Source organism: Arachis stenosperma, chromosome 6, assembly GCF_014773155.1.
Source record: "Arachis stenosperma cultivar V10309 chromosome 6, arast.V10309.gnm1.PFL2, whole genome shotgun sequence".
Lineage (NCBI taxonomy): Eukaryota > Viridiplantae > Streptophyta > Magnoliopsida > Fabales > Fabaceae > Arachis > Arachis stenosperma.
The window spans coordinates 70864582-70890413 of record NC_080382.1 but is presented as its reverse complement, the minus strand read 5'-3'; the positions used below and the strand labels follow the sequence as shown (position 1 = coordinate 70890413).

Here is a 25832-nt window from a genome sequence, read left to right as displayed (position 1 = left end):
CTCCCGTGACGTGGTATATTTTAATTGGATGTTTAGTTTTAATTTGAGTTAATTTAACTTAACAAGAGTTAATATCTTAACTAAAGTAGGACAACTTTGTAATTAAATATTTTTATAAGAGGGGTAAAAATATAATTTCTATAAACATTAAAAAATAAAGTTATATTTCTTATCAATGTTCAGAAACTCAATGCAGCTTTGCCCCCATTACTCTCTGAAATTGAAAGAAAAAATAACTCAACCTGTACCCCCATTGGCCAAGCCCCGCCACCCACAGCCCGCAGCTAGCATCCACGTCAACCACCGCAGCCACCTCAACCCGCAGCCCCGTCTCATGTACAGGCATCGCGTGTGGTAGTTGGCGCCGTCGCAGGACCTTTTAGTCGTCTCCTCTGTTGGAGAGCGCTCTCTCTATGTTCATCGTGCCTCCGTCACCGTCACCATAACTGCCACTATCAAGAACTTCTTCGTGCTTCCCTCGCCGCCTGACATCTCTATTCGCTCTGTTCGTGCTTCAGGTAGGTCTTCTCCTTTTCTCCATTTTGAAAGAGTGATCCTTCTTGGTATTTAATGAACATTTTCCTTTTCATTTATAGGGCATTTTTTTTCTTTTGATGTGAGAAATTTTCGTTTTGAACTGTCTTTGACTATACAATTTTTAGATGACTCTGTAAAATTTTGCTGAAGTCACAATCATGGCATTACTTCAATGTTCAACTGCATTTACTCGTAATTTTCTTCAATTATAGCAATTTGAATGCAATAAAAACGGTAATCTAGAGGTAGAACAAGAGGTTTCTACCCTTTTTGATATGTGTTTGAGTTATAAGTAAATACAAACTCTTAATTAAATAAATTCAGTTCCACTTTGATATGATGCCCAATTTTTTTTCTCATAATTTTTTGATCTATTGACTCTAAAAAGGAGTGGAGAATTTTAATATGCACAAGTACTGTCAAACATGTTACATACTTAATGATTCTCATGAACTCAAAAAGGAGCTAAAAATTCTGCTTTGTTTTGTAATTGTTTTTTGCCTCTACTGCATATAGGAATGTTGTGGCTTATAGTTTCAAAGTTTCAACTATTTGATGCTTGATAAATTTGTGTATTCTAGGCCGAGTCTTGCGCTGTTCATTCTTGTGATTACTGATTTTGAAATTTCTAATATTGTGGCTTATCTTCGTGTTTGTGTTTGTGTTGCTACTGATGTTCGTGTTCCATTGCTGCTGATGTTCGCTTTCTTAGTTGCAGCTGTTCTTCCATAAAAATGGTATGTATATGAACTAATTAGGTTTATAAACTATTTATCCCCTTTCTGATTAGTGCTTCGTATGACAATATCATGAATTTGTTGCTCTAAATTTAAGTTTAATTGTGTTTCTGTAATTTTTAATTCCATTTCAGTGGGTAATTGATATTCCAATTTTTGTGTCTTCTATTTTTAATAGTGCATTGCTGATTTCTTTTTTGGCTTTTGATTGTTGAAAAAGGAAAGGAAAAAGGAATCTACAAGCATCATAATCATTTTTCCAGATCAAGTTCCTTAACAATATTTCTTCAAATTTTGTCACTTCACTTTTTCACATTTGCCTTTTATTTTTACATTATTGATACTAACACAAAATCAGTTACCACTATTGGTTGAAAATTGTTTTTTATGGTTAATATTTTATGAATTTCTGACTTTTTCTTAGCAATGACTACTGGTTTTTCTTTTAGTTTATTTTTGTTTTTCTTTTTCTTCTGACTTTTGATGCATTATATGTTGCAGGTTATCATTGCCAAATATACAAGGGCAGACATCCCTACATTGGACAATAAAAAGTAAGCTCTACCTATATGGGTGATTTTTTTTAAGATTACATTTGTACAACAATAATGATTGGAAGAAATAAAACATGTGCACTTTGAATATCTGATTAATTATTAGCTAGTTTCAAATTTAAACAAATAGCTATAGAATATATTGCTGGTAATGTATACTTCTTCAAAAATTGCATAATATATATAATCCAAATGAGAGGGAGGAAACTGAGGAGAACCAGCTGCCTGGCCCAAATTCTTGAGGACATGGTCTGATCCATGGATATATTAAATCTTTTACAATTATTTGAACCATTTTAACACTCAACTTTGAAATTACGGCACTAGTTTTTCTTTGCAACTTTATTAGCATATAAGGACGTAACTTGACTCATACTATAACTATTAATAATACTAGAACAGGTTTACATGAAGTATATATATACTATAATAGTGATAATACTAGAACAGGTTATAATTAATACATGAAGTATCTATATACTATTGGAATTTTTATAATGTGATTAGTAATGGATATTGGTGCTGTAATAATTGGACATAGCTTTAAAAGAAACTTAGTAGAATATAATCAAACATATATGGCATTTATTTTCTTGTTTCTTTGTGTCCACTTCGCTGGTATTTGGCTAATTAAAGTTGACAAGAGTGGTTGGAGGGTCTTGATAATTTAGTTTGTTCAATCTATTTGAAATCAAAGCATTTGAAAGCACTGTATATAGTAGCATTGATTAGTTTCATGCATGACTTGGTTTCCTGTTTAAAAATAACTTTGTTTGGTTTGTATCCTACTATGTTCTGGTCTAGTTGTTTTGTATCACAATACTATGAATTTTGTTTCCAAATTTATTTTTAATTTTATTAGTTTTGATGTAGAAATTTTTGCAATTTTCAATCTCTTTCTGCATACAAGCAGAGACATTAATTAATTAAAAGCATAAAATAGTTTAGTTAATTTAATTTGGGTATCTTGCCATAGCTGTTGCTAGTTCTTGCTGAATCAATTATTGTGGTTGAACAATTTGGACCAGAGTTGGTTATTCCTTCCAGAAAACATAAAATATATTCACTACTTTTCTTACCCAACTCACTTGTCTTCTCACTTCTCACACTACCATCACCAATATACTACTTTGCTCTTTTCTCATTTTGATTAATTAATTGACTAAATGAGGAGATCCAAAATTGCTAGCAACTTCTTGCTACAGATTGTGTCTCTCAGCTTCACCATTAATACACTGCAAATTTAATAAAAGAACCCTTCCTTTAGCATGAATAACACATGATAAACAATCTCTAAGACTTGTGATTGGCACATTGTCCTCATTTTTCCCTCCTCCTCATCATAATCATCTTGTCTCTGAGATCCATATAGAAATTCAGTTGACTTTTCCCCATTACATTGATCAGAACTTCCCTGAATGTTTATAGTAATAATGTGCCTCTTTTTACACCTAGAACTATCCTTGTTGAAGCAAATACTTTCCCACTAACTTTTCACAGTGATAGATTTCATCCCTCTATCTTTTTAAACTAAAACTCTTTCTTCAATAGCATCTTCACAAGCATAACTCCACTTGTAGCTATTATGCCCCGTCGAGTAGTAGAAGGTCTCGTTTTTTCTTCCTTGTATTTTAGATTTGGTTTTGAACCATAGGAAATAATTCATGCATTATGCTCATAATTCCTTTTTGATATACAAAGTCATCAGTATTTTTTTCTTTCTTAAAAGGTAAAAGGATAAAGCTCAATTATATGTATTTTTTAGGGTCTTTCGTAGTTTATCAAATTTGTTTTTTGTCTACTTTATTGTTTGCATGAAGTTGAGAGTAATAGTATCAAGTTTCTTAGAAATTGTCTTTTGTTCTTGTTGGTGTATTTCTGAATCATTATCAGATGCTACTGCTTTGTTGTTATTGTTTTGCATATTGCATTCAACAGCAGTGTATGTATGTATACAGGTCAAGAAATTAAAGTTAGGTGTAACTGCAACTTGATTAAAAGAACAGTATTTCTTATTGTATTGAGAAATTAACCAATGAATAGTGGTAGGAGAAAACTGGGCGTAAGAAATCCTATTTTGGAAGACTTTTAATTGTATGAACGTTTCGTTCTTCGGAGTAATAGTAACTTCTTTCTGCTTTAATTTGGTCCACGAGGTTGGCTTATTCATATAAAGCCAATGGCAGTTGAAATTTATAAGAGTAATAAAATTGATTTAGTGGCTTAGATTAACTGTATGGGCTTCCATTTTAATGCTTACGTTTTGTCATATCCATATAATATGAAAATAACACATGATAATATTATGTGTTTTTATGGACTATACTAATTAATATAGCCATATAGGTCTTATATGATAAAATTTTAAGCTAATTTTTAATTATAGCTTATCAAAAGACATAACAATTATGTTAGATAATGAGTAGTTTCGAATATTAATTATTGGCGCTTGCTTTGTCTGTAGACAACTCCTGAAATTGATCACACATATTGGTTGATTGCTGGTGCTAATCGCGATTGTGCCCCCTGCTATTCGCATTCGTGTTGCTGTTGCTGCTATTGGCATTCGTTGTTGCAGCTGTACTTCTATGCAAAGGTAACAATTTGATAGCATATAATTGAGCTTAGTAATTTGTTAGTGTTATTGAATTTTCCCAATTTGATATTTGGCTTGTTGAAAGACAAAATGATATTTAATGATTCCAAGTTCATTTGAAACAGAGAATGCTTCATACTTCATTTACTTGGACCTTCCTCAGTTCCCAATTAAAATCTTTTGAGAAAATTTGAAGCAAATCTAATCTTTAGGAATTTAAGGCTTTGAATTTTTATAAATTATGTTTTTTTCTTTTTTCCTCCTCTAGACATATCATGATATTTTAGACTGGTAGAAATGGTTTTTCTTACTATTCTTATACCAACAGATGAATTTTTTCGTGACCTGTAAGGTAGAATTCGGTGTTGCAGATTTGATTTGTGGGAATAGATTAAGAAAAATTGGGTGCTAAATTCCTGTATAGAATAAAAAAATATAGAGGGTTAAATTGTGAATATAAAAAAAATAGAGATAGTCAGTTTTAAATTATTTTGACAAGTCCATATAATGGAAATCTTTTTGAAAGCTGCATAGAAAATCTTGCCATCTATATATACGAGTTAATGCCACAATCACTCACAATTATTATTATTAGTAGTAAGAATTATATTATCATGTCCTACTAATTAATAACAAAATATCAGTTACATGCTTAAGATACAGTACTTTTTTATTTGACTAATAAACATGCTGTAAAGATAATAATAGCATGCCATTGATATTGATTTTCTCCTGTGAGACCTAACATGTAATGTTCGTCTCACTGTCACAATTTTGAATTTAAATTGAGTTCAACCTCTCTTTGATAGTTGAAGTTAAAATAAAGGGAACATTTTAATTATTGATAATTGTGCCTTTTGTTGCATTTTGTTATTCAAACTTAAAGTTGTCATTTGCTGATGATCATACTAAACTATTTTTATCCTTTTTTTTAAAATGATTTTTGCAGTATCTAAGAATTGATTTGGTATACTTGTTGCTCCTATTTCACTGATACATTCGGATCTAATCCAAACTATTCGGTTGATTCCTTTTACAAGGTAATTCTCTACCTCAATAAAGTAGTTACATATTTTTTATTCTGAATAAAATAGTTATAATTGTGAAATTCTATGTATCTCATTTTTTGGGATTTTTTTTGAAATATCTATCCTCCCTTTTATGCTGGTTTGAAATTTATTTTCAATTATTTGAAGCTTGATAAAAGAGAAGTCTTGGAGGAATGGTTGAGTTATCTTTGTATGACCTTAAGGTCACGAGATTAAGTCGTATAATTGGTCATGGATGAATTTATTAGGTTAAAATGTATACATTACATCCTTTAGGAATGGTGCTTGTGCACATTGTTTTTTTTATTTTTGCAGTTTAATCTAGTATATATGAATTCGTTACTTGATCTAGAATAAACTTTTTCCAGAAATGCAAAGATTAATATTTGGTAAGAGTTTGAACTGTATTAGACATAAGAATGCCATACTCATCTTGTTACTAGCTGATGTTATGGATACCTAATAATCATCTTTCATGTTAGAGGATGAGATCTTGAAAACTGCAACTATATGAACTCTTTTCTGATTCTTGGGCACAGATATTATAATACACATTTTCAACTAGACAGCCTATTATATTCAGGCAGTGAGGATATTATATGAAGTACGGACTATGACATTATTTTGAATTTGTCATTCCTCTGATGTATTGTATTTAATGTAGTTTTACTTATGCTCTTACTGAGAAAAAAATGCTATTAAAGATAAAGAAAGGTGAGGGGAACTTGGGACATGGATGCGTCTTAAATTGATACTCTGTTGTCTCTTATTTGAATGGTGTAGAACATAGATTTATTGAGGACTCCATCGAATTATTTATACTAGGAAAGAACAAAGGAGGGAACTGAAGTCTGATTTATATAGGCTTGGATGAAATAAATGCACATAATTATTGGATATTCTAAATAACAGTTTATTATTGGTTAGTGATGCATTATGGGATAATGTAGTTACTTGTAGTGACCAAACTAAATGCTATACATGTTGAATCTGGATATGATTTCATGCTAATTATTATAGATGTATAATTTTAGTTTGAGTTAATTTAATCCAACAAGAGTTAATATCTTAACTAAAGTAGGATAATTTTGTAATTAAATATTTTTATAAGAGGGATGAATATATAATTTCTGTAAGCATTAAAATAGTAAAGTTATATTTTTTTATCATTTTGCAGAAGCTCAATGCACGTCAACCCCATTCCTCTCTGAAATTGAAAGAAAAAAGCAACTCAAGCTCTACACACCCATTGACCCAACCCCGCCGCCCGCACACCGCAGCCACTCCAACCACCGCAGCCACCTCAATTTTGGTGAGAATGTCATTTCTACTTCGTACAGACCATTACAGATAAAATTCTAAAGTGATGAAATCATTGATGCTTATTTTTAAAAAAAAATAATTTAAATATATGTTGTTATGCTTAGGTCTTTAAGATACAAAGAAGCTAGTCAACCAAATGAGGGACATAAAAGTAAATATAATTGGATAGATTGTATTAAAATCTTTTAGTTCTTTAAAGGTGTTGTTGTATTTTATGTGAATTAGTGGTAATTTTTGTAGTCTACATATCTATGAAATGTTAATTGTGTGGTGATTGTTTGTTTTTTTATAAATTGTAGGTGTATGTTCATTTTTGGGAAATGGAGCCATCGGATAGCGACTTTTTTGCAATAGACTCCAATGAGGAGTTCCTAACAGGAGACGATCTAGATTTTTTAAACGACGATTTAGAGGCTGATGAAGATAGACCTCAAGATAAGAGAATAATAGAGCTGTCACGAGAAGATATCATGCAACTTCAGTTTACAGATGAGGAAGCTGTTTATCGATTCTACAAGACTTATGCAATGATGCACAGTTTTGCTGTGAGGTTGGATGAAGTCAGACGCGATAGGGATGGTTCCATAATTATGCGCCAAATTGTTTGCAATCGGGCGGGCATAAGAAAGGAAGAGGTTGAAAAGGACGAAAGAATCAGGGACCACCGACCCTAACTCGAAGTTGTTTCCGGGCGAGAAATCGTGCAAGACTGGATAAAAAAATTCAGAAATGGAAGGTTGTTTCTTTCTACGAAGAGCACTCTCATGAATTAGTTGCTCCACTCGACGTTAGCATGATGCCTGAGTATCGCACATTCAATGTCTCAGATAAAGCTCAGGCAAAGAATTTGTACGACATAGGCATCAGACCTGTCACATCTTGGGATACTTGGCTGCTCAAAAAGGTGGATATGCGAACTTGTCATTCAACCAAAAAGATATGTATAACCTCATTACTCAACATAGGAAGGAAAAGGTGAAGGGTGGTGATGCAAATGCTGCAATAAGCTACTTGAGAGGTAAAGCTGGGAATGATTCTTATTTCTTTGGCAAGTACACTTTAAGTAATGAGAATCGATTGGAAAATTTGTTCTGGCCTGATGGGACTAGCCACATTGATTATGAGTGCTTTGGGGATGTCTTGACATTTGATTTGACTTACAATAGGAATGTCTACAATAAACCACTTGTGATATTTTCTGGTAGCAATCATTATGGGCAGACCGTCGTATTTGGTTGTGGTCTTCTTGTTAAAGAGGATATTGGTTCATACAAATGGCTCTTGGAAACTTTTTGGGAAGCAATGGGGAGTAAACACCCTACGGCAGTTGTCATCGACGGAGATCTTTCAATGAGAGAAGCAATTAAACATGTCTTTCCTTATGCAACACATCGACTATGTGCATGGAACTTACATAGGAATGCATGCGAAAAGGTTAAGAACAGTGGATTTCTAAAGAACTTCAAGCAATTGATTTATGCCAATGTGAGTGTTGAAGAGTTCCAGGTCATGTGGGAAGACATGGTGGTCAGGTATAACTTATCAAGCAACTCTTGGGTCGTCCAAACCTATGAGATGAGGAATCTATGGGCTCTTGCATATTTGAGGGACCAGTTTTTTGGGCGAATCAGGACAACATCCCAATGTGAAGGGATTAACTCTCTAATAAAAGCATATGTGAGAAAGAAAGATACCCTTCTTGAATTCATCAATAACATGGAGACCGTGGTTAGCCATTACAGGAACAATGAAAGAGTCGCAGAGTTCAACAGTAAATATACCGAACCCGTACTTGTGACTTCTTTGCCGACACTTGAAGATTTTACTACAAAGACTTTCACTCATAACATGTTCCAGGAGGTCAGAAAGGAAATTCAGGGTGCTTGTGCAATGAATACAGAGTTGGTAATTCAGGATGGTGGAAAACTATACTTCAAGTGTAACAGTTTTGGAGTGCCAAAGATTGATCACGTGGTTGAGTTTGACAAAATTGGGGGGATGCTTCGTTGCGAGTGTCTGTGGTTCGAAACTAGAGGAATTTCCTACATGCACATATTCGCATGCCTAAAGCACCAACACGTTGAAGTTATTCCAAAGCGCTTAGTGTGCAAGCGTTGGACGAAGAATGCCAAGAGTGACTTCATGAAGTCAAACGTCGATGATCCAAGTGATTATGATAAGGTATTAAAGTGTCGTTTTGGTGTGTTGGGTGCTGAATGTTCTAGGATGATGGATTTGTCCTGTAAGAACTTAAGTGATTTTGTCGAAGCAATGAATAGTATTGTTGACACAATTACAAAACTCCAAAAGCGAGGTGAAAATCCATGCAACGCTAACTTAGACGATGATTACGTTGGTGACCCATTGGTGGTGAAGAGTAAAGGAGCTCCCAAGAAAAACTCAAAATTCAAGTAACAGAGAAAGTGTTCAAACTGCGGTGTGACAGGGCACTACAACAAAAGTTGTCATAATGCTCCTGGTAGAATCCCAAAGGAGCCAATAGACGATGATATAGAAAAGAATATCAGCAGCATCCTCCCTAAGGTATCTCATACTATAACTATGTCTAGACATTTGTTGTATGCTGATCCGTCATATTGTGTTATGGATTTATAAACTATGTTATTTTTATGCATTTGTGATGGACGGTGGTGTTTGCTTTGTGATCAGCGCAAAAGACATGACAGTGTGAAAAATCAGAATAAGATGGAAAAAGATAGGAACATTGGTGGTGGAACAGCACCAACCTCAGCAGCTAAGTCGACTTTTATTGATCAAGTAAAAACATCAAGTCTTGGTCCCAATATCCCGGTTTGTGCGTCTAGAAGTAACGAAGAGTCTGGGATGGGTTCCAGACCAGCTGAGTCTTCTGTTGTGGCCCTTGAAACAGGAATGGCAAATTGAAGATGCTTTAGATTTTTGGATGATTGTTTATTTTGTTCCATTTACTAATTACCTTTTATTGATATTTGTATAGTTTGCATTCATTGATTGAGTTCACATTTATTGAACTAGGAAGATTACGTCATTTTGCTCATTTACTATTAAATTTTTGAAATTGCTTTTTGACTTATTCTATCAATAAAAGAATTTGAGCTTAATTTTAGTTCATTTGATGTGTCCCCGTGTACTGTAGTAAGTAGTTACGTATACGGATTTTAACCACTAAATTCTAACTACGAACACTAACGCGTGTCTTCTATTTATCACCAAATTGGCTCACATTGACGTGCCATAACCGACCTGTCTTGATTAGAGATATTAAGCTATAATATTATTTCTTAAAAATATTCTGACACTAACAATTTTTTTAAAATAAAATCTAAAAATGTCAAAACATAAATTTAGATAAAATAAAAAATTATACAGATAATTCTAGTTTGAACTGACTATGCTTTGTGATGCTGAAGTCGCTCTTGTTGTCTTCTCCAGCCTTGGCCTTTTGTATGAGTTTGCTAACAACAGCTTCCTTCGCCTTTTCCTTCAAATAAATCTCCAAATATTTCACTCTCTTAACTATTTATATCTTGTTATACTTTAACTTGCCCTAAATACTTTCGAACTTGTTTATACACATAACCACATCTTTCATGTTGATGATGCTTACTATCAGATTTTTTTTAATACAATCAACACACAAAAGTTGGTAATTAGAAAAACAAGGTTTTTTTTTTGTACAAATTAGAAGTGAAACTTAAACTTGTAACTTCTAGGTGAGTATAAAAAAATTATTCCATTTGAGCTATACACCAAAATCAACTACTAAGGTAGAATAGAGTTAAACTATATATGTCTTCGTACACAAATATATACTACCTAATTTTAATGGCTATTTTTGATGTGCAAATATCATTTTTGTTAAAAAAAATTGGGTTTTTAAAAATTAAGTCTAATTAAATTGAAGTAACTCAAGTCACAAATATAGTTAGTTATTAGATTAAGATAATATCCAATTAAAAATTGACACATCATTTAGAATAAGTTATATGTTATTTTACAGAAAATTAGATAAAATCATGCATTTTTTAATGTATGTGGAATCCAAAGGGACCCTGAGTTATGGGAAAATCTTGAAGAATTTCTACCTGATAGATTTGAAAACAACCAACTTGATTTCAAAGGACAAAATTTCCAATTCCCCCCATTTAGGATTACTTGATGTGTAAGATTCTTGGTTTCTCTCTTATTCGTGATAACTTTCAAATTTGCATGTAATAAACCAACTCTCTCCACTAAGGATATCGTATTGCCTCCTTGTACCTTAAGCTTTGTTTACTGAAATTCAATACCTAACTATCAAAAACTAAAGTCAAGACCATGATCACTATCAGTTAAATAAATCTTCTTCAATGCCAACTTCCATGGTAAGCATTACTATCACATCCACACTAGATGCACGAAGCACAAAAACGCCGACTTCTTATGAACCCACTTGTGGATTTTGATTGCGCCTATAATAAGCATACTGAAAGTAGAAATTTTTTCATTTTATAAGAACAAAAAGCACTTCTTGTATGTTGCTGCTGTGTATATCTGGCATATGGAAAGTGGCAAAATTAAGGGGTTTGAAACTAACTTTTCTTTGAAGGCAATTGGTATGGTCCAATATGTCAATTAATTAAACCAAAGAGAAGATAGACAGTATTCAGCAAAGGCAAGCAGATATTGCTTCACATTAAGAAGTATCACACAGACTGCCAAGACTAGTTTCAATACATAAATAACCAGCTAAAGTATAACAATGGATCATGAGAGAACCAAACTCTCCTAACATTTTAATTTGTACTTTAGATATCCATCCCATGCACCATTTTTAAGGCAGCACGTTTTGAGACTATCTCTCACCCTACAACCATTAAAATAAAGTACTAAGCACTGTTTCAAGTTGTAACTCCTTGAAGCTAAACAAAGATGCTGCATAACACCAATAACAAAGATCTTTTACCTTTCTGCAAATTCAGTGGAGCACTCTGATGGCCTCTGATTATAAAAGAAAATGTTTCATCTTAGTTTTAATAAAAGAGTTTCATGTAACACATTTTGTTGTTAAAATAATAATATAAATATCACTATATTTCAATTTTAATTTAATTTTAATTGTAATTAAAAAATAGCATATTATTTATTTTGATTGTTAAAATTATAATTGGTCACTGATAATGATGTGAATATAAAAATGAAAGAGATAAAGGAAAAAAGGAAAGAAAGGAGAAAACTCTTAAGTATTGGAGGAAAAGATTTTGATTTCAATAGAAAAAAATTTAATTTTAATTATAATAAAAGAGTAACATATCACATATTCTGGTTGTAAATATAATGATATATAATAGATTAATTAAATGAATTTTACGCTAATAAATATCTAGAAGAAAGTTGTCGTCAACTTAAGTCTATATAGTATTAAACAATCACACTATATAACTTCAAACATCACGAGTTTTTACATTATAATAAATAAAAATAAAAAAAAAAACAAGTGAATATCAAATTTAAGGTTTGAAAGATTTTGATATTCACACCAAATTGATTTCAAGTCGATTAAACCTCAACTTCCATCCATACGGCAACACCACACGATAAAGTCATCATTCAGGGAAAACAAATTAACACAAGATTCAAATCACAAAATCTATATTTCAAATTCATGATCCATTTAACACTGGTACTAAGTATATTTCCTAGACACAGCTGCACAAGTGAAGTAATACTCTGCAATAACCTTAAATTTTCCTCTTGGCAACAAAACACTAAACCTCTATTAGTCTAGATAACATTATTTGAATATGCTTATGATCATTTGAATATGCTATTAGTCTACATTATTTGAATATGCTTAAGATATTCGTATCATATTTCCTTAAACAATCAAAACCCATACTTGATATATTTGTTAGTGTTTGACCAATGCAACCCATTAAGTCCTAACAAAATAAGAATTTAGATCAAAGGGATGCACTTATCATGGACTTCAACACCAAAACTAACTTTGATTTTGCTTAATCAGTTAGTTTTATTCATCATATTGTAAACTTGTTTGCATAATTTTCTATTTAGCATATAAACTAATCATCAATATACCAAATAAGCGGAAATCAAATTAGAATAAACTCTACAAGGCAGAATAACTTACCAAACTAAACCAAACTGTGTACATTCTCCATGCTGTATCGAGTAAACACATTGCTTTGTATGTCAGTAAAATCATTTGACACCAGCAAAGCGAACAATGCATTGTTGTGGTCAACTATACAGGTCGATAGAGTGATTGCCTGAGCTAATAAGATAATAGAATGAACACGTAAGACTATTCAAGGAACCATTAAATGTTTCTTACTTTTTCTTACAAAGAATAAGATAGTTAACAAAACATCTGTGATTTTTCCCTTTTCTTTGGTATTTTGTGTTTTTTTTGGGGGGGGGGTGGGGGCTACAAATCTGAGAAAACAAAAGTAATTCCAAAGAGGAAGGATTTTTGAAGCAGCAATAGCTAAAGTTTCATCGGCCATATATCTCCATATCCAGAATCTCGTACTTGCCGGTGGACAACTTGCAAGTCCTTGAGCTGAATGAAAGAACGTTTGCGGTACATCCCCATTGAAACTTTAACATAATTAATAAAAAATCTGCAAGATCAGTCACAAACTTCCAGCATAAGTTTCAGAGTAAATGGCATTGATTTAAAGAATTTAATCAATCAACATAAAGAAAAAGCAGTAGCAGATTTGATTGTAATTCCGGTAGCTTTTGACTGGATGGTTAAATGACCAAAGGCCACCAATCCATGGTATATAACTATTACTTGTGTATTTCATCATAGAACATACATCCTGCTTTTGTCAGTTACATTTTTAATTGGCATACCCTAAATTGGACCTAAGTCGAGGCAACACTATTATTTTTCCACATCCCTTCTTGCATATAAATTTTGACTTTCCTGCCAATTCTCACTAATTCAGGTTTGCTACAAAACCAAATGGTGAATTTACTTCTTTGGAATAGCAGGGATACTGCCACTCACATATCTTACCAAATGAAAAATAAGAACATGGAGATAGCATAGCATATTGATACTGATTTCTGAGTTGAATTATTTCCCTTCTATTGTCACACCAATATCTTTCTCACATTAACATTCCTCTTGATTGAAAAATGACAATAAGGATCGACATATAGGGAACTACATATTCCCTATAACTGAGATTTATGTATTACGAAAATGCTCACCTCTAAAACATTGAAGACCACATATAATTTGATTGTTCCTTGACCACGGAATCATATGATATATTAAGATGATATTTGAGGCAGCATGATTTTCAGGATGAATAAAACAAATTCAGTATATAGCATTATACCTTATCAACACAAAAAAATAATGATATAACATACGATCATAGGAGTAGAGAATCAGAAGACCTGCCTACTGTAGAAGAATGACTCCACAACTCATAATAAGAAATCAGCCAAAATCTGATAATTCCATAGCAGACAACCTCTTGAATTGCCTGCCACAAGCATGATAATGTCAAATTATGCTACTGAATTGATGGACTACAACAAGTTTTAAAACTGAACACAAGAATTGGGATGAACAAGAAGATACTAATCAAAGTATAAGAATTAGTTGAAGAATCATTGTGAGATTCAGCACCTTCACCTAGGGTTACACGATCAGACACAAATTCTGATCGGTCAAAAATAATTTTAAGGAACATCTCTTAATAATGTTCACCCATCTTAATCTGCAAGAGGAAGAGTCCAATCATAAACTTAAAATTCTTTTTTTTTTCTGCTTAACACAAAATAAAATCTCATTTACCTTCGAATTCTACAACTCCAAATGGAACAAATGTTGATATAACAAATCTACCATGAGCAAGATGAAGATCAAGTTCCAGTTTCTCAGCCTCTGCTGGAAGACAAGGCATGATGAATAGACCAAACTTTTCGTAAACCCTATCCTCTGGAAAGGGGCAAAATTTTATGTAGTATGAGTTGAGATGAACAACTTTCTCTTTGTTTTTCCAAGACTTTTTAAAGGGAGAAGGAACTAACATCTGATGCAATTCTCCACATGACTTGTCATCTGCAAAAAAGGGGGAAAAAGTGAAATACAATAGCAATTCAAGGAAGAGAATACCAAACCCACTAATCTAAAGAGCAGTTCGAGAAGAGGGCCACTATGAACAGCGATGACCTTCGGGGGAGCAGACGTCATTGCCAATTTGCAGGAAAGGCTGAAGATAGGGTCACAAATTTGGGTGAGTGCTATATTTTTTGCGGGTTTAGGGCTATTGGGGTTTTTGGTTTAGCGGGTTTGTGCGTGAGAGTATCTTTTGTGTCTCATAGATTTAATTTTTGGGGTTTTCTACCACCCAAACTATTCAGAACAAAAATCGCTATCAGTTAAATTACAGAGGGAGTAGAGTTTTTGGGTAAACATGCGGGAGTTCTTTAACACATTTGCAATATAATTTCTGTAAAATTGTAATTATTGTGTAATGTACCTCCTCATTCAATTATGAGGTTGCAACGTCTCTTCTTTTAAGTTTACAATTTTAGTAAAATAAATGGAAACAACACAATACTATCGACAAAAAAGGGCAGAATTAGAAACAAATAATTAGAAACGGTTATAATATAAAGTCTTACTAAAATAAAATACCAAACCCTGTCAACGTAAATAATTCAAAAAATCTTAAACTTAGAAAAATAACTAAGACTTGGATCATGAACATAATAAATGGTTGCATTTCAGTTAATTTTGGTGACCAATTTTTTTGCGGCTGAGATGGTGTTTTCTTTGACCTTATTATAATTACTCAGCACTAAGTCTAACCCCAATCGCATGCGTGTAGTATCGTCCACTGGTTGCATGTTGTGAAATTAATAAATTAGTGAATATTCTATTTAATAAGGATACAATATCAGGAATTATAATGTTATACTCACTGGTATGATAAATGAATTTCTGACCTCAGCATATAGCTGCCATCTAGCAACCCACATTCAAGAATCAAATATGAGGCATATGAATTAAAGTATTTGCATCACTTTCCTTAGAAACTTATTTGAATTTGCTTAAATTCGTATAGTAAATTGTCTTATGAGTTATCTTGTTGTGGAATATTCTGTGGATAGTAGATCCGAAATTCGTCGAGTTGATATGCAACTTCATCTAAATCTGACTTACCCGCTACTCTCATCGGCCAAATGTTCATGGATCATCCAGTCAATGAAATTTGCCTACATTGACAGCAATTATAATTATAAGTAATTGTTGCTGAAAATTAAATGAGTTATTGGCAACAAATTCAATTTAGAAGCATGAATAACTCACCAGTTGTCGAATCTGTCGCTCCCTTATGGTTTTCCTTGGTCGTTGTTGCATCGGATCTACACATATCAACTTCCTCTTCTTCACGTCAACACATAATAAGTACCAGTGTTTAAAGTGTTCCTTAATTGGCACATAAATCTAAAAATCACAAAAACTCAAGATTATAAAAACATATAATGGCAAATGATAGTAGATGGGTAGGTTTCAAAGTTAAAACAAATACATTAGCTACCTTTGATAAGCTGCTAACATCAGATAAGTATGCTGAATGGTTCATTACCACATTTGTTGGTGGGTAGAAAAAGGAAAGTGCTTGTTCCTACCAAGTTTTACAGTCAAGGAAAATTGCAATTCACTTTGGTTATTTTATTAAAGCATATAGTAGACTTTGAATTTATATGACTTACGGAGACCCTAGGCGGAAGAAACCATATCTTTGGATCTCCGGAACGGTTTTTTTCATCATGAGTCATTTTGCATGCAACCATTGTTAATATCTAGCAAGATTAAAGGTAACAAATAAAATTAGTCTCAGAGGTTTGAAAAATAAAAAATTTAACGAAAAAAAATTTGGAATTTTACATTAGCATCTATCTGTCGCATAGGCTTAAGTGCATCGAATGATCTTCCACAACCATCCACACCTTCGTGTACAACTATTTCCTCGCGGTTGAAAAAATAAATAGATAAATAAATAAATAATCTTACCACATGAAATAAAATATTTAACAACTTTTATCTATATGTATATTAACAAGATACTTACTCGGGAGAGGCATTAGCATTATATAAATATATAGCTACCATTGTTTCTTCTTCATTGACCAGCATATCTTTGGGGATTTCAAACGTCAACTGAAATAAAAATAATTATGAAATCATAGTCAAATTATTCATAATGAACATATTCTTAATAGAATAATTTTTATTTACTGGTATTGTCAATGAACGCAATCTTTCAACATCACATTTGACGACATCCAACTCATAAAGTTGTCCGTCACGTTTAGTTGCCTGCATATTAAATGTATACATTACAAATATTTATTTTGATCATTTTCAGTTTTATTAAACACAGTTTCTTATTGTTCATATGTTACTATATTCACCTACTATTAAGCATGAAATTCGTATTTGGCAAACTTTAAAAAATCCTTAAAACAGAGATTACTAACTCTTGTTACTTACCTTACTGCCATTTGCTTCTTCACCTCTAGCAGTAGACATTACTGTGTTTGCAGGAGGAGTTAATGTTTGGGCCAAATTCTGAAACTCTTGGCGTATCGTTATTTGTACCTCTTATTTTACCCTCAAAATCTTTGAATCAATGTATTTAGTTAAACACTGATACAGAGGTTCTGAGAGTAAATTTAAATATTGATTGCTGACAAATAAATCGTCGAAGGAGGCTTCCGTGTTCTTCTTGGAAAGACTTTGGCTACACAAGTGCGAAATTAAAGTATAGTTAAAAAAATTTTTTTAGTCTGTCATACAAGTCTCTTCTTGTGAGAAAATATTAAAAAGAAAACAATACCGTAACAAGAATCTATTTAATATTAATTTACTTTACATAGGATTAAATTGTAAAAAATAAAACTAATAACCAAATACTAAACAAATAATTTTAAGATAATTGACTTTTATAAAGCCGGAATTATATAGTTGTTAATTTTAAATATTTATTCATGGTTAATGAATTAACTTATGCATAAAAATTATTAAAACGGTACAAATTTGAACGAAGATGTAACTAGCAAATTCATCCTGTAAAGCCCAATTGATTGAAATGTTGCAGTTGATTAATACAAAGTGTTTCTCAACAATGACTAGTGGAATGAAACATTTTACGTTTTCAGAAGATTAAAGAAATAGTTTACAAGATTTTTTGAACAATGTGTCACTCTTTTATTCGTCATTGATATATAAAAAAAAAACTAATTAATTATTTAGATTAATATAATATTACAATTATTATTACATTTACAAAATTAAGGTATTGATTAAGTAATTAATATTATACTTATATAAAATGATGTTTTTTTATCAAAACCAAATGTTATGATAAATTAATACATAGTATAGTCCGTTATAAATTTTTTTTTTCATAAAATAAAGTTTTTTGATAAAGGTACCATAATAATTGTAATAAAATAGAAAATAATTACAATATGATATGAGTTAAAAATATTTTTAATGTACTCAAACATATAATTATTTATATAACATGGCTTAAAAGTGTAACATAGTTGCTAAGATTATCATAGTCTAATTTTAGAATGATCGGAAAAAAACTTGAAAGTGCTCTAAAAAAATTATTGTTACTGGAATTTTAAAATAAAGAATAATTAGTTCTTTATTTTTTAGACGTCAAATAACTAATGTACAACGTAATTTAGATTAGGAAGTCATAGTTGTGGTTAGAAAAGATGACTATAAAATCACTTTTAGAAAAACTTGTTTACGTAATAGGCTTTTTTATATAAACAAATATCACAAATATATTATTGCCAAAAATACGCATGAAGATAAATGGTTCCGAAAATTCACAAAAGCATAGGCGGAGCGCCTGCGAATTGAATTTACACTCTAATTTAGATGTGGTGGCCATAAAATAGGATTGACATGAGCAGCAAGCATTTCTGGCACGGCACCCACGAAATAAATGGGGAGACCATTTTGTGGCTGGCTCTAGTAAAGTTGCCACCTCCGATGGGGCATCCCCGAATTGGAGTCTAATTAAAAGTTAGAGGTTTCTTTTCACCTGAGCCAACCCTAATATCTATTATCAAAGACTTTCACTTCATATTTCCATATTTTTATTTTTAATAATGATTTAACAATGGGATGCTTTCTAATTGTAAATTACTCTAGCATCTTTTAAAATGTGTGATGATCTTATTTAGGGAGTAAAAATCGGATCGTCCAATTTGTGTTTAAAAAATTAAAAAAATTTGGAGTGTGCACTCCGAACAGTGGATCTGTGTACTCAAATTTAGTTAAATTTTTTAAACACATATTGGAGAATATGACTTGTGTATCCCAAATTTTTTTATTTTTCAAACGTAAATAAAAAAACAGTTTCAAAATCTAAATTAATGAAAACAAAATAAATCTTTTCAACCAATCATGCATTGCAATTATTTGAGCCTTCCCCTGTTATTTCGCAGGCCAAAATAGTTAAACTTTATATTAATTTTTGTAAATAAATAAATAAGTTAACAGTATGTTTATATTATTAATTAGCCAGTAAAGTTTGAGAAAATGTACAAAATTATAGTAAGATGATTATTAACTATACGTCTGCTATTGAGCTAAGTTTGTTTACCGGTATATAAGATTAAAACAGAAAAATAAAATTATAAAATTATATTTAGTAAATAAGATATAAACACATATATTATATTTAGAAACATAAAAATAATATATTTTGTATTTTTTTGTACGAAAGACATGAAATATTAATTAAGAGCTCAACTTAATTTTTATTTTTTATTATTCTTATCAATTGTTTGTAATTAAATTTCTTGTCATTATATATATTTTTTAAAATTTTGTATGAAAAATAATGATAAATAAACTTTTATATTTTAGTTTTTATGTTTAATTTATTATCAAATAAAATATAAAAACTGAACACTAAATTTTATATCTTTATTCCTTGTGTTGTATTGTCTTCATGATCAAACGTAGCTTTGTATATATTTTGTTACCATTTTTTATCCTCTTAAGTTCCATTAATTAATAGTGGAAATAATTTTACGTTATCGATGATAAAAAAAAACAAATGAGAACTATAACTTTTATTTTCATAATAAAAAAATTATATGTTAAAAAGATTAATGATTATATATTTTTATATATTATTTTATATATTTTGAATATGTATCCTGTATTTAACATTAGTGGTCGATGTAGTAAACATTTTTTAGTGTTCGTATAAAATAATTATCATGATAGTTAAATAGACGAGGATCTGTTGAATAATTTTTAATGTGTAATAATTTAACCATTAAATCATATGACCGTAATTAAGTTTATCCATGTTCTTGTATGTAATCTAATAATCTTACCATTAGTGTGTGAAAATTTAACCAGTTGGATTCCAATTCGTGAATGTTTCACTGGAGTTGGTAATCTGAAAATTGAATAATTAGGAATACCTTTAAATTGAGATTTACTTGGAGGATACGTCACAAATAGCATTTTGTGCGGTGATGATTTCATTTTGCGTGGTTTTTTTTTTCATCTCTCTTTTTTGCATTGAGTTTACTCTTCAAACAAAGTAAAAATACGTAAATAATGTCAGATTGAGTTTTAAATAAGTTAATCATCAATTAAAATTTTATAAATTAATACTAACACGTAGACATAAAAAAATGAAATATGGTATGGAACGAATAAAATTTAAACAACAATTAAAATAACATAAAATTAGTCACCAAAAAATTTAATAAAAAACTTGACGTTACAAACCTCTTTGAACTGCTCCTAGTTGTACGACCAGTCATGAGGTCACGTTAATGGTAATGTGAGTGCTGAAAAGGGTGAATAACAGAGAAACATAAAACATGTTATTAAGGAGAGTGAATAGTAATGACTACTCTAACAGTTATTTATAACGTTTCCATTGTCGTTTGAAATTTGAAAAAGTAATACTATCTAAAAAATAGGAGGTTTAAGTTAAATTTTTTTCTTTCAATTTTAAATTAATTCCACTACACATGTGAAATTTGTTACAAAATTTTTCCGGTGGCCTTTAACGATATTCAAATTTAAGTTACTCTTTGCATAGGTGGCAAACCGTTTAAACTCCAATTTAAAAATGTTGCGTATCAAATTTTAATTTAAATCTTAAATATAATTTACTAATTTAATTTATTAAAAAAATTTTAGCGTTTTATTTATCCTAAAAATTATAAACTAAAATTAAAATTCATAACTTGTTTTAACAGAATTAAAATAAAATAAAAAAAATAAACCTTGAATAAAAATAAATGTATTAAAATTTGAATTTCAAAATAAAGAAAAATTACAAAAAAATAAATTACTTAAATATTATTTTTAAAATCACCTCATAAATTCAGATGAATAAATATTATATGTCAAATAGATCATGATATATTGACACAGAAATTATTGTCTCTATATTGTTTAAAAAATAATAAACTTATCTCATTAATAACAATATTAGAACTTAAATTTAAACTGTAATTGATATCATATATTGTGTAGGTACCTAGAGTATATTAGAAGGGTATGTTTATTATTTAAAGAAAAAAAATTAGTCTTTATAAATTTTTTTTTATAAAAAATTAGCCTCGTTCAACTATTTTAATTCATTATCTAATAAAAATATCCTAAACACGAAAATCTGTAAGATTAATTTACATCCAACAAAAATATATGTGAAAAAATGGTTAGAGATTTTTTAATTTAACATAATTGACGAAAGCATTTATTTAATAATAGACCTATTTTTAAGAGTAATATTAAAGCTTGAATGTAGACACCAGTTATCATAATATATTTTATAAGTATCAAGAGTATATTAATATAGTATGATAATAATTCAAAGAGAAACATTATTCTATACATTTAATTAAAAAAAATCATCTTGTTTAAATTATTTTGTAAGTGGATCTATTTTTAAATCTTTGGTTGAGAGTGAGCAGATTTTTAAAATTTCGTTGATGGTTGAAAGTGAAGCAGTTATATTTTTTTCTCGTGAGTTAATGTAGAATTTTACAGAACGTGAGTACATGCATACAGTTCTAGATTACAAGAAAGAGGGGTAAAATAGAAAAAAGAGAATTGGATACTACATTATTCATATTCTCATTATATATTGTTACAGATATTTTAAAGAGAAAAATTATTTTCTGTAAGATTTATTTAAAAAAATTACCTTGTTAAAATTATTTTGCAAACGAATCTATTTTTATAATTTTACGTTGAGATTGAACGGTTTTTTTAAATCTCTTTGATGGTTGAAAGTGAAGCAGTTATATATTTTTGTCCTGACTTAATATAGTATTGACAGAAATTGAGTACGTATTTCTAATTTTAGATTATAAAAATTGGAGTAAAATAAGAAGAGAGAATTTGAGACCAAATTCTCTGTATTCTGATGGTATATTGTTATAGATATATATTGTTATAGATTAAAAAATCACAATTCTGAAAAAAATATGTTACTTTTTAAGATTTAATATTATTAATGTGTTTTCGTAAAGTTTGCACAAAATTCACCGTTGACTTAGACTAATTTATTTACGTAAAGTTTGTTTATGAACTCACCAAACTTGTTTAGTTCTAATACGATTAGAAGTGTATTAGTATATTTTTATTTTTTGATAAATTTAATTTTATTTAAATAATTAATATTCTAAATTATAAACTTTGTATTAGTTTGTAATTTAAAATTTAATGATTTATAAAATTGCATGTATTCGTATTATTGTACTCATATTATTAATTTTATTTATTCGATTTTCTTTAAAAAAAAATTTACGGTTGTTAAATTTCAACATACAAATAAATACATTTACGTTATTTTTAAATTAAAATTTTTGAAATAAATGTACTCTTATTATTTTAGTTTTCTAATTTAAATAAACATATTCGTATAATTTTAAATAAAATTTAAAATGAAAGGTGTTATCACTAATCAATTGAATCTTAAAGAAACATATGATATTCAATCGATGGTGTTGTATGGCCAATTCGATTGATTTACCAAGAAACACGAATTTATTGGTGTTTAGAGATGGATCAAGGAAAAAAAATCGTTGATTAATGGAAGATGTGTTTCGTTGTTTCTTCTATTTTTAACATTAATAAATATGATACATGAATAAGATGATAATAATTTATAAAATAAAAGATAAAATTAATAATTAAATAATATATAAAAGATTAAACTATAGTTAAAATTAAATAAGAATTATCTAACAATTATTTAAAAAGTTTAACAAACGTATTTTGTTACTGAAACTATCTAATGGTCCAAGTATGAGATAGTCGAATCAACTGAATTGTCCAACGATATCTTCTAAAGAGAGGCTGGCTCATTATCATCGTTAATCTCATGATCATCGTTAATCGTAAAAGAATCACCAATAATTTAAAATAATACCATCTAAATTTTAAAATTAAGAAATTTTCAAATTCGATTTAAAAAAAATCAATATTTTTTTTGAGAATTAAATGCAATAGTTTATCGGTTCAGCATTTGTTGGAAACGAAAATTTAAATTAAATTAAATTTGTATAAAATGAGTTGCAAATAAATGATATACATAAACTAAAATTTAAAATCTAAAATTCCAATTATTTATAAAAAAAAAAGTCCAAACCATATTGTTACAAATTAAATATTACATATGTGGTTTCAAAACTTGAAAAATGTTAGATCTCTAGGCGTAATAGAATAATACTAATTATCGCTATCAACTTCTGTTGTTTTTTAATTAAAAACGGTATATGAAAATAATATATATAAGTAAATTAGTGCACCGGGTACAGAGTAGTGATACATTAAAAGTAGATAATTTGGCTCATGATCACTATTAAACAGAAACGAATATATAACAATAACAACAATACTATTTAAGTTTCAAACTAAAGAAATTCAGAAATTCGGTTAAAAAATAAATTCGATTTAATGTTTTTTAAGTTTAAATGCATTATTTTTTTCTCTTTTAAATGGTACAGAAACAAAAAATACCTTTTTCAACCTAAATCGTTATAGCCTCTAGCGATTTACGCACATGTCTCTATGCACATAAACCGCTATTGCCAGTAGCGGTTTATGGCCAAGCATCGATAAACAGAAACCGCGACAGCCTCTAGCGGCTTATGTGTTCCCCCATTTGCATGTAATATGCAACTGGCTATAGCGGATTATGGTTTACGTAAACCGCTACTGCTAGTAGCGATTTCTAAAGATATATGAAAAAATGTATTTGCGTCTTTATATTGGAATAAGATATTTTTGGATAAATTTAAAAAAGGAAACTATTACTTCAATTTGAAAGTTTAGTGTATTTTTATTAAATGTGGTTGACATGATGTAGATTGAAAACAAATTGAATTCCGTAACTTTAAATTTGAGTTGTTCAAAATTCAATATTTGAAATTTTAATTTCTGAAATCTACTCTATCATTAGCCCTTATAAATTCGGAGCACCTGGATCTACTCTAGTCAAAAGTTTTTATAATTTACCTATTCATACGAGAAAAAAATTAGTTAATTTTTGCTTGAATTAACTATTATCACGAAAACATGTCTTCGAGGGGGAGAGGAAGGAGGCCAAGCAAGGAAAGAGCTAGATCTACAATCAACGTAACAAGCGAATCGACAGCTAGCATGGACAAGAATAGGACAAAGCAGAGGAAAAGAACACTAAAACAAATAATAGATACATCCTCAAGGTAACCGGTCCAATTTTATTATACAACTAAATATGGTCTTTATAGTATAATCGATTTATTTGAGTAATAGATGTAAGTCCAATTTTGTGTTTTTCTCAACTTTAATTTAATTCTTAATTATTATCCCGTAATATTTAATATAATACAAAAAAACTATTTTATTATTTATTAGTACATATCTTTAGTATATGATTTTAAACATTTTCTGAAATTTTGTAGATTATTTTTAATTACAATTTTTAAAACATGAATCATTATTTCCTGTGTAAATAATTATTCTGCACCAGAGATCATGGAATAATGTATTAGATTAATATTTCAGCGTATATTTAGTGAACAATGAAGTAATCATTTTTTCAACTTCAATAAGCTACATTCTTTGTGATAATTTTTTAATAGGAATTAATTTTTATTAAATTTTATGTAATATTTAGAATACAATTTTAACGTTTATTAATTATTAAGTATCGGATGATGCTTTAAATAAGTGTTCGTAATTTGTGTTATTTGCAACATTTAAAATACAGTTTTTATGGAAGTTTAAATATGGGTAACAAGAAACAAAAGGAGGTAAGTTCGCCTCTTAATAAGAACTATTCTCAACACGTTGAAGCTGACTCACCACCCACCTACAACCAGTACCACCACCAGCGTGAAATTATTTTTACTAATGCAGTTGATAGGATGATAACAGCCATAACCTCTCTGATGAAAATCCTCGAAAAACAAAACCAAATGGCTTATCCATTGTACGCCGTTAATAGAATTAGATCGGACAATCCGTACATAGAAAATTTAGCCATTAATAATACCACAAATATTAATAATGCAAAAACTGATAACAAAGTTGACATAGATAAAATAATGAGCAAATTCATTCGATCCCAAGAATGTCAAAAAACAGTTGTACAACCCACCCTACACAAATTCTCCCTTAGCAACAATTCTGATAACCACGCAAATGACGTGACTCTCAAGGAGCTCTTCAAACCAAATGCCTCCCCACGAAGATCATCTGAATTAGATTTGAATTCAAATACGGGAATATATATTGGTAAAAAGGGTACCTCATCATTTGTGCTGCCGCGGCGTTCATGAGGCTTGAAAGTTCCATAGGTATGTGTATAAAAACATGAAATTGTGTAGTGATGACTTTGTTTAGTATTACTTTTTTTAATTTTATTGTCTAATTACACATGATGATGGCTTCGTGTTTGCAGTGGATGCCCATTAGTTTTAGACCACCGGAGGACATGATTCTAAC

At 30.1% G+C, this 25832-nt stretch overlaps 1 protein-coding gene and 1 long non-coding RNA gene across 6 annotated transcripts; one reads left to right on the top strand and one right to left on the bottom strand.

The window, feature by feature from the left end:
* Nucleotides 1-211: 211 nt before the first annotated feature.
* LOC130933158 (protein FAR1-RELATED SEQUENCE 5-like) lies at nt 212-10038 on the top strand. 2 transcript variants are annotated; one of them, XM_057862700.1, is made up of 8 exons: nt 212-518; nt 1256-1274; nt 1776-1828; nt 4293-4424; nt 5374-5464; nt 6651-6785; nt 7096-9340; nt 9467-10038. In XM_057862700.1, exon 7 carries the CDS (start codon nt 7736-7738, stop codon nt 9209-9211), a length of 1476 nt encoding a protein of 491 aa, XP_057718683.1. In that variant the 5' UTR covers nt 212-518; nt 1256-1274; nt 1776-1828; nt 4293-4424; nt 5374-5464; nt 6651-6785; nt 7096-7735; the 3' UTR covers nt 9212-9340; nt 9467-10038. The 2 variants fall into 2 exon arrangements, with proteins under 2 accessions (XP_057718683.1, XP_057718681.1); XM_057862698.1 differs by having other exon boundaries at nt 1250-1274.
* Nucleotides 10039-10176: 138 nt separating this feature from the next.
* On the bottom strand, nt 10177-15157 carry LOC130936734 (uncharacterized). Of its 4 annotated transcripts, XR_009068166.1 has the most exons (7): nt 14994-15157; nt 14616-14882; nt 14448-14538; nt 14021-14301; nt 12927-13419; nt 11742-11776; nt 10307-11642 (listed from the first exon to the last, which is right to left on the bottom strand). It is a non-coding gene; the product is annotated as an uncharacterized LOC130936734 (long non-coding RNA). The 4 variants fall into 4 exon arrangements; XR_009068168.1 differs by lacking the exon at nt 14448-14538 and having other exon boundaries at nt 10309-11642; nt 14213-14301; XR_009068165.1 differs by lacking the exon at nt 14448-14538 and having other exon boundaries at nt 10310-11642.
* Between the last annotated feature and the right edge of the window lie 10675 nt (nt 15158-25832).

Excerpts from the sequence above, each read along its gene's own strand:
- LOC130933158 (XM_057862700.1), top strand. The coding sequence starts at position 7,736 with ATGTATAACCTCATTACTCAACATAGGAAGGAAAAGGTGAAGGGTGGT.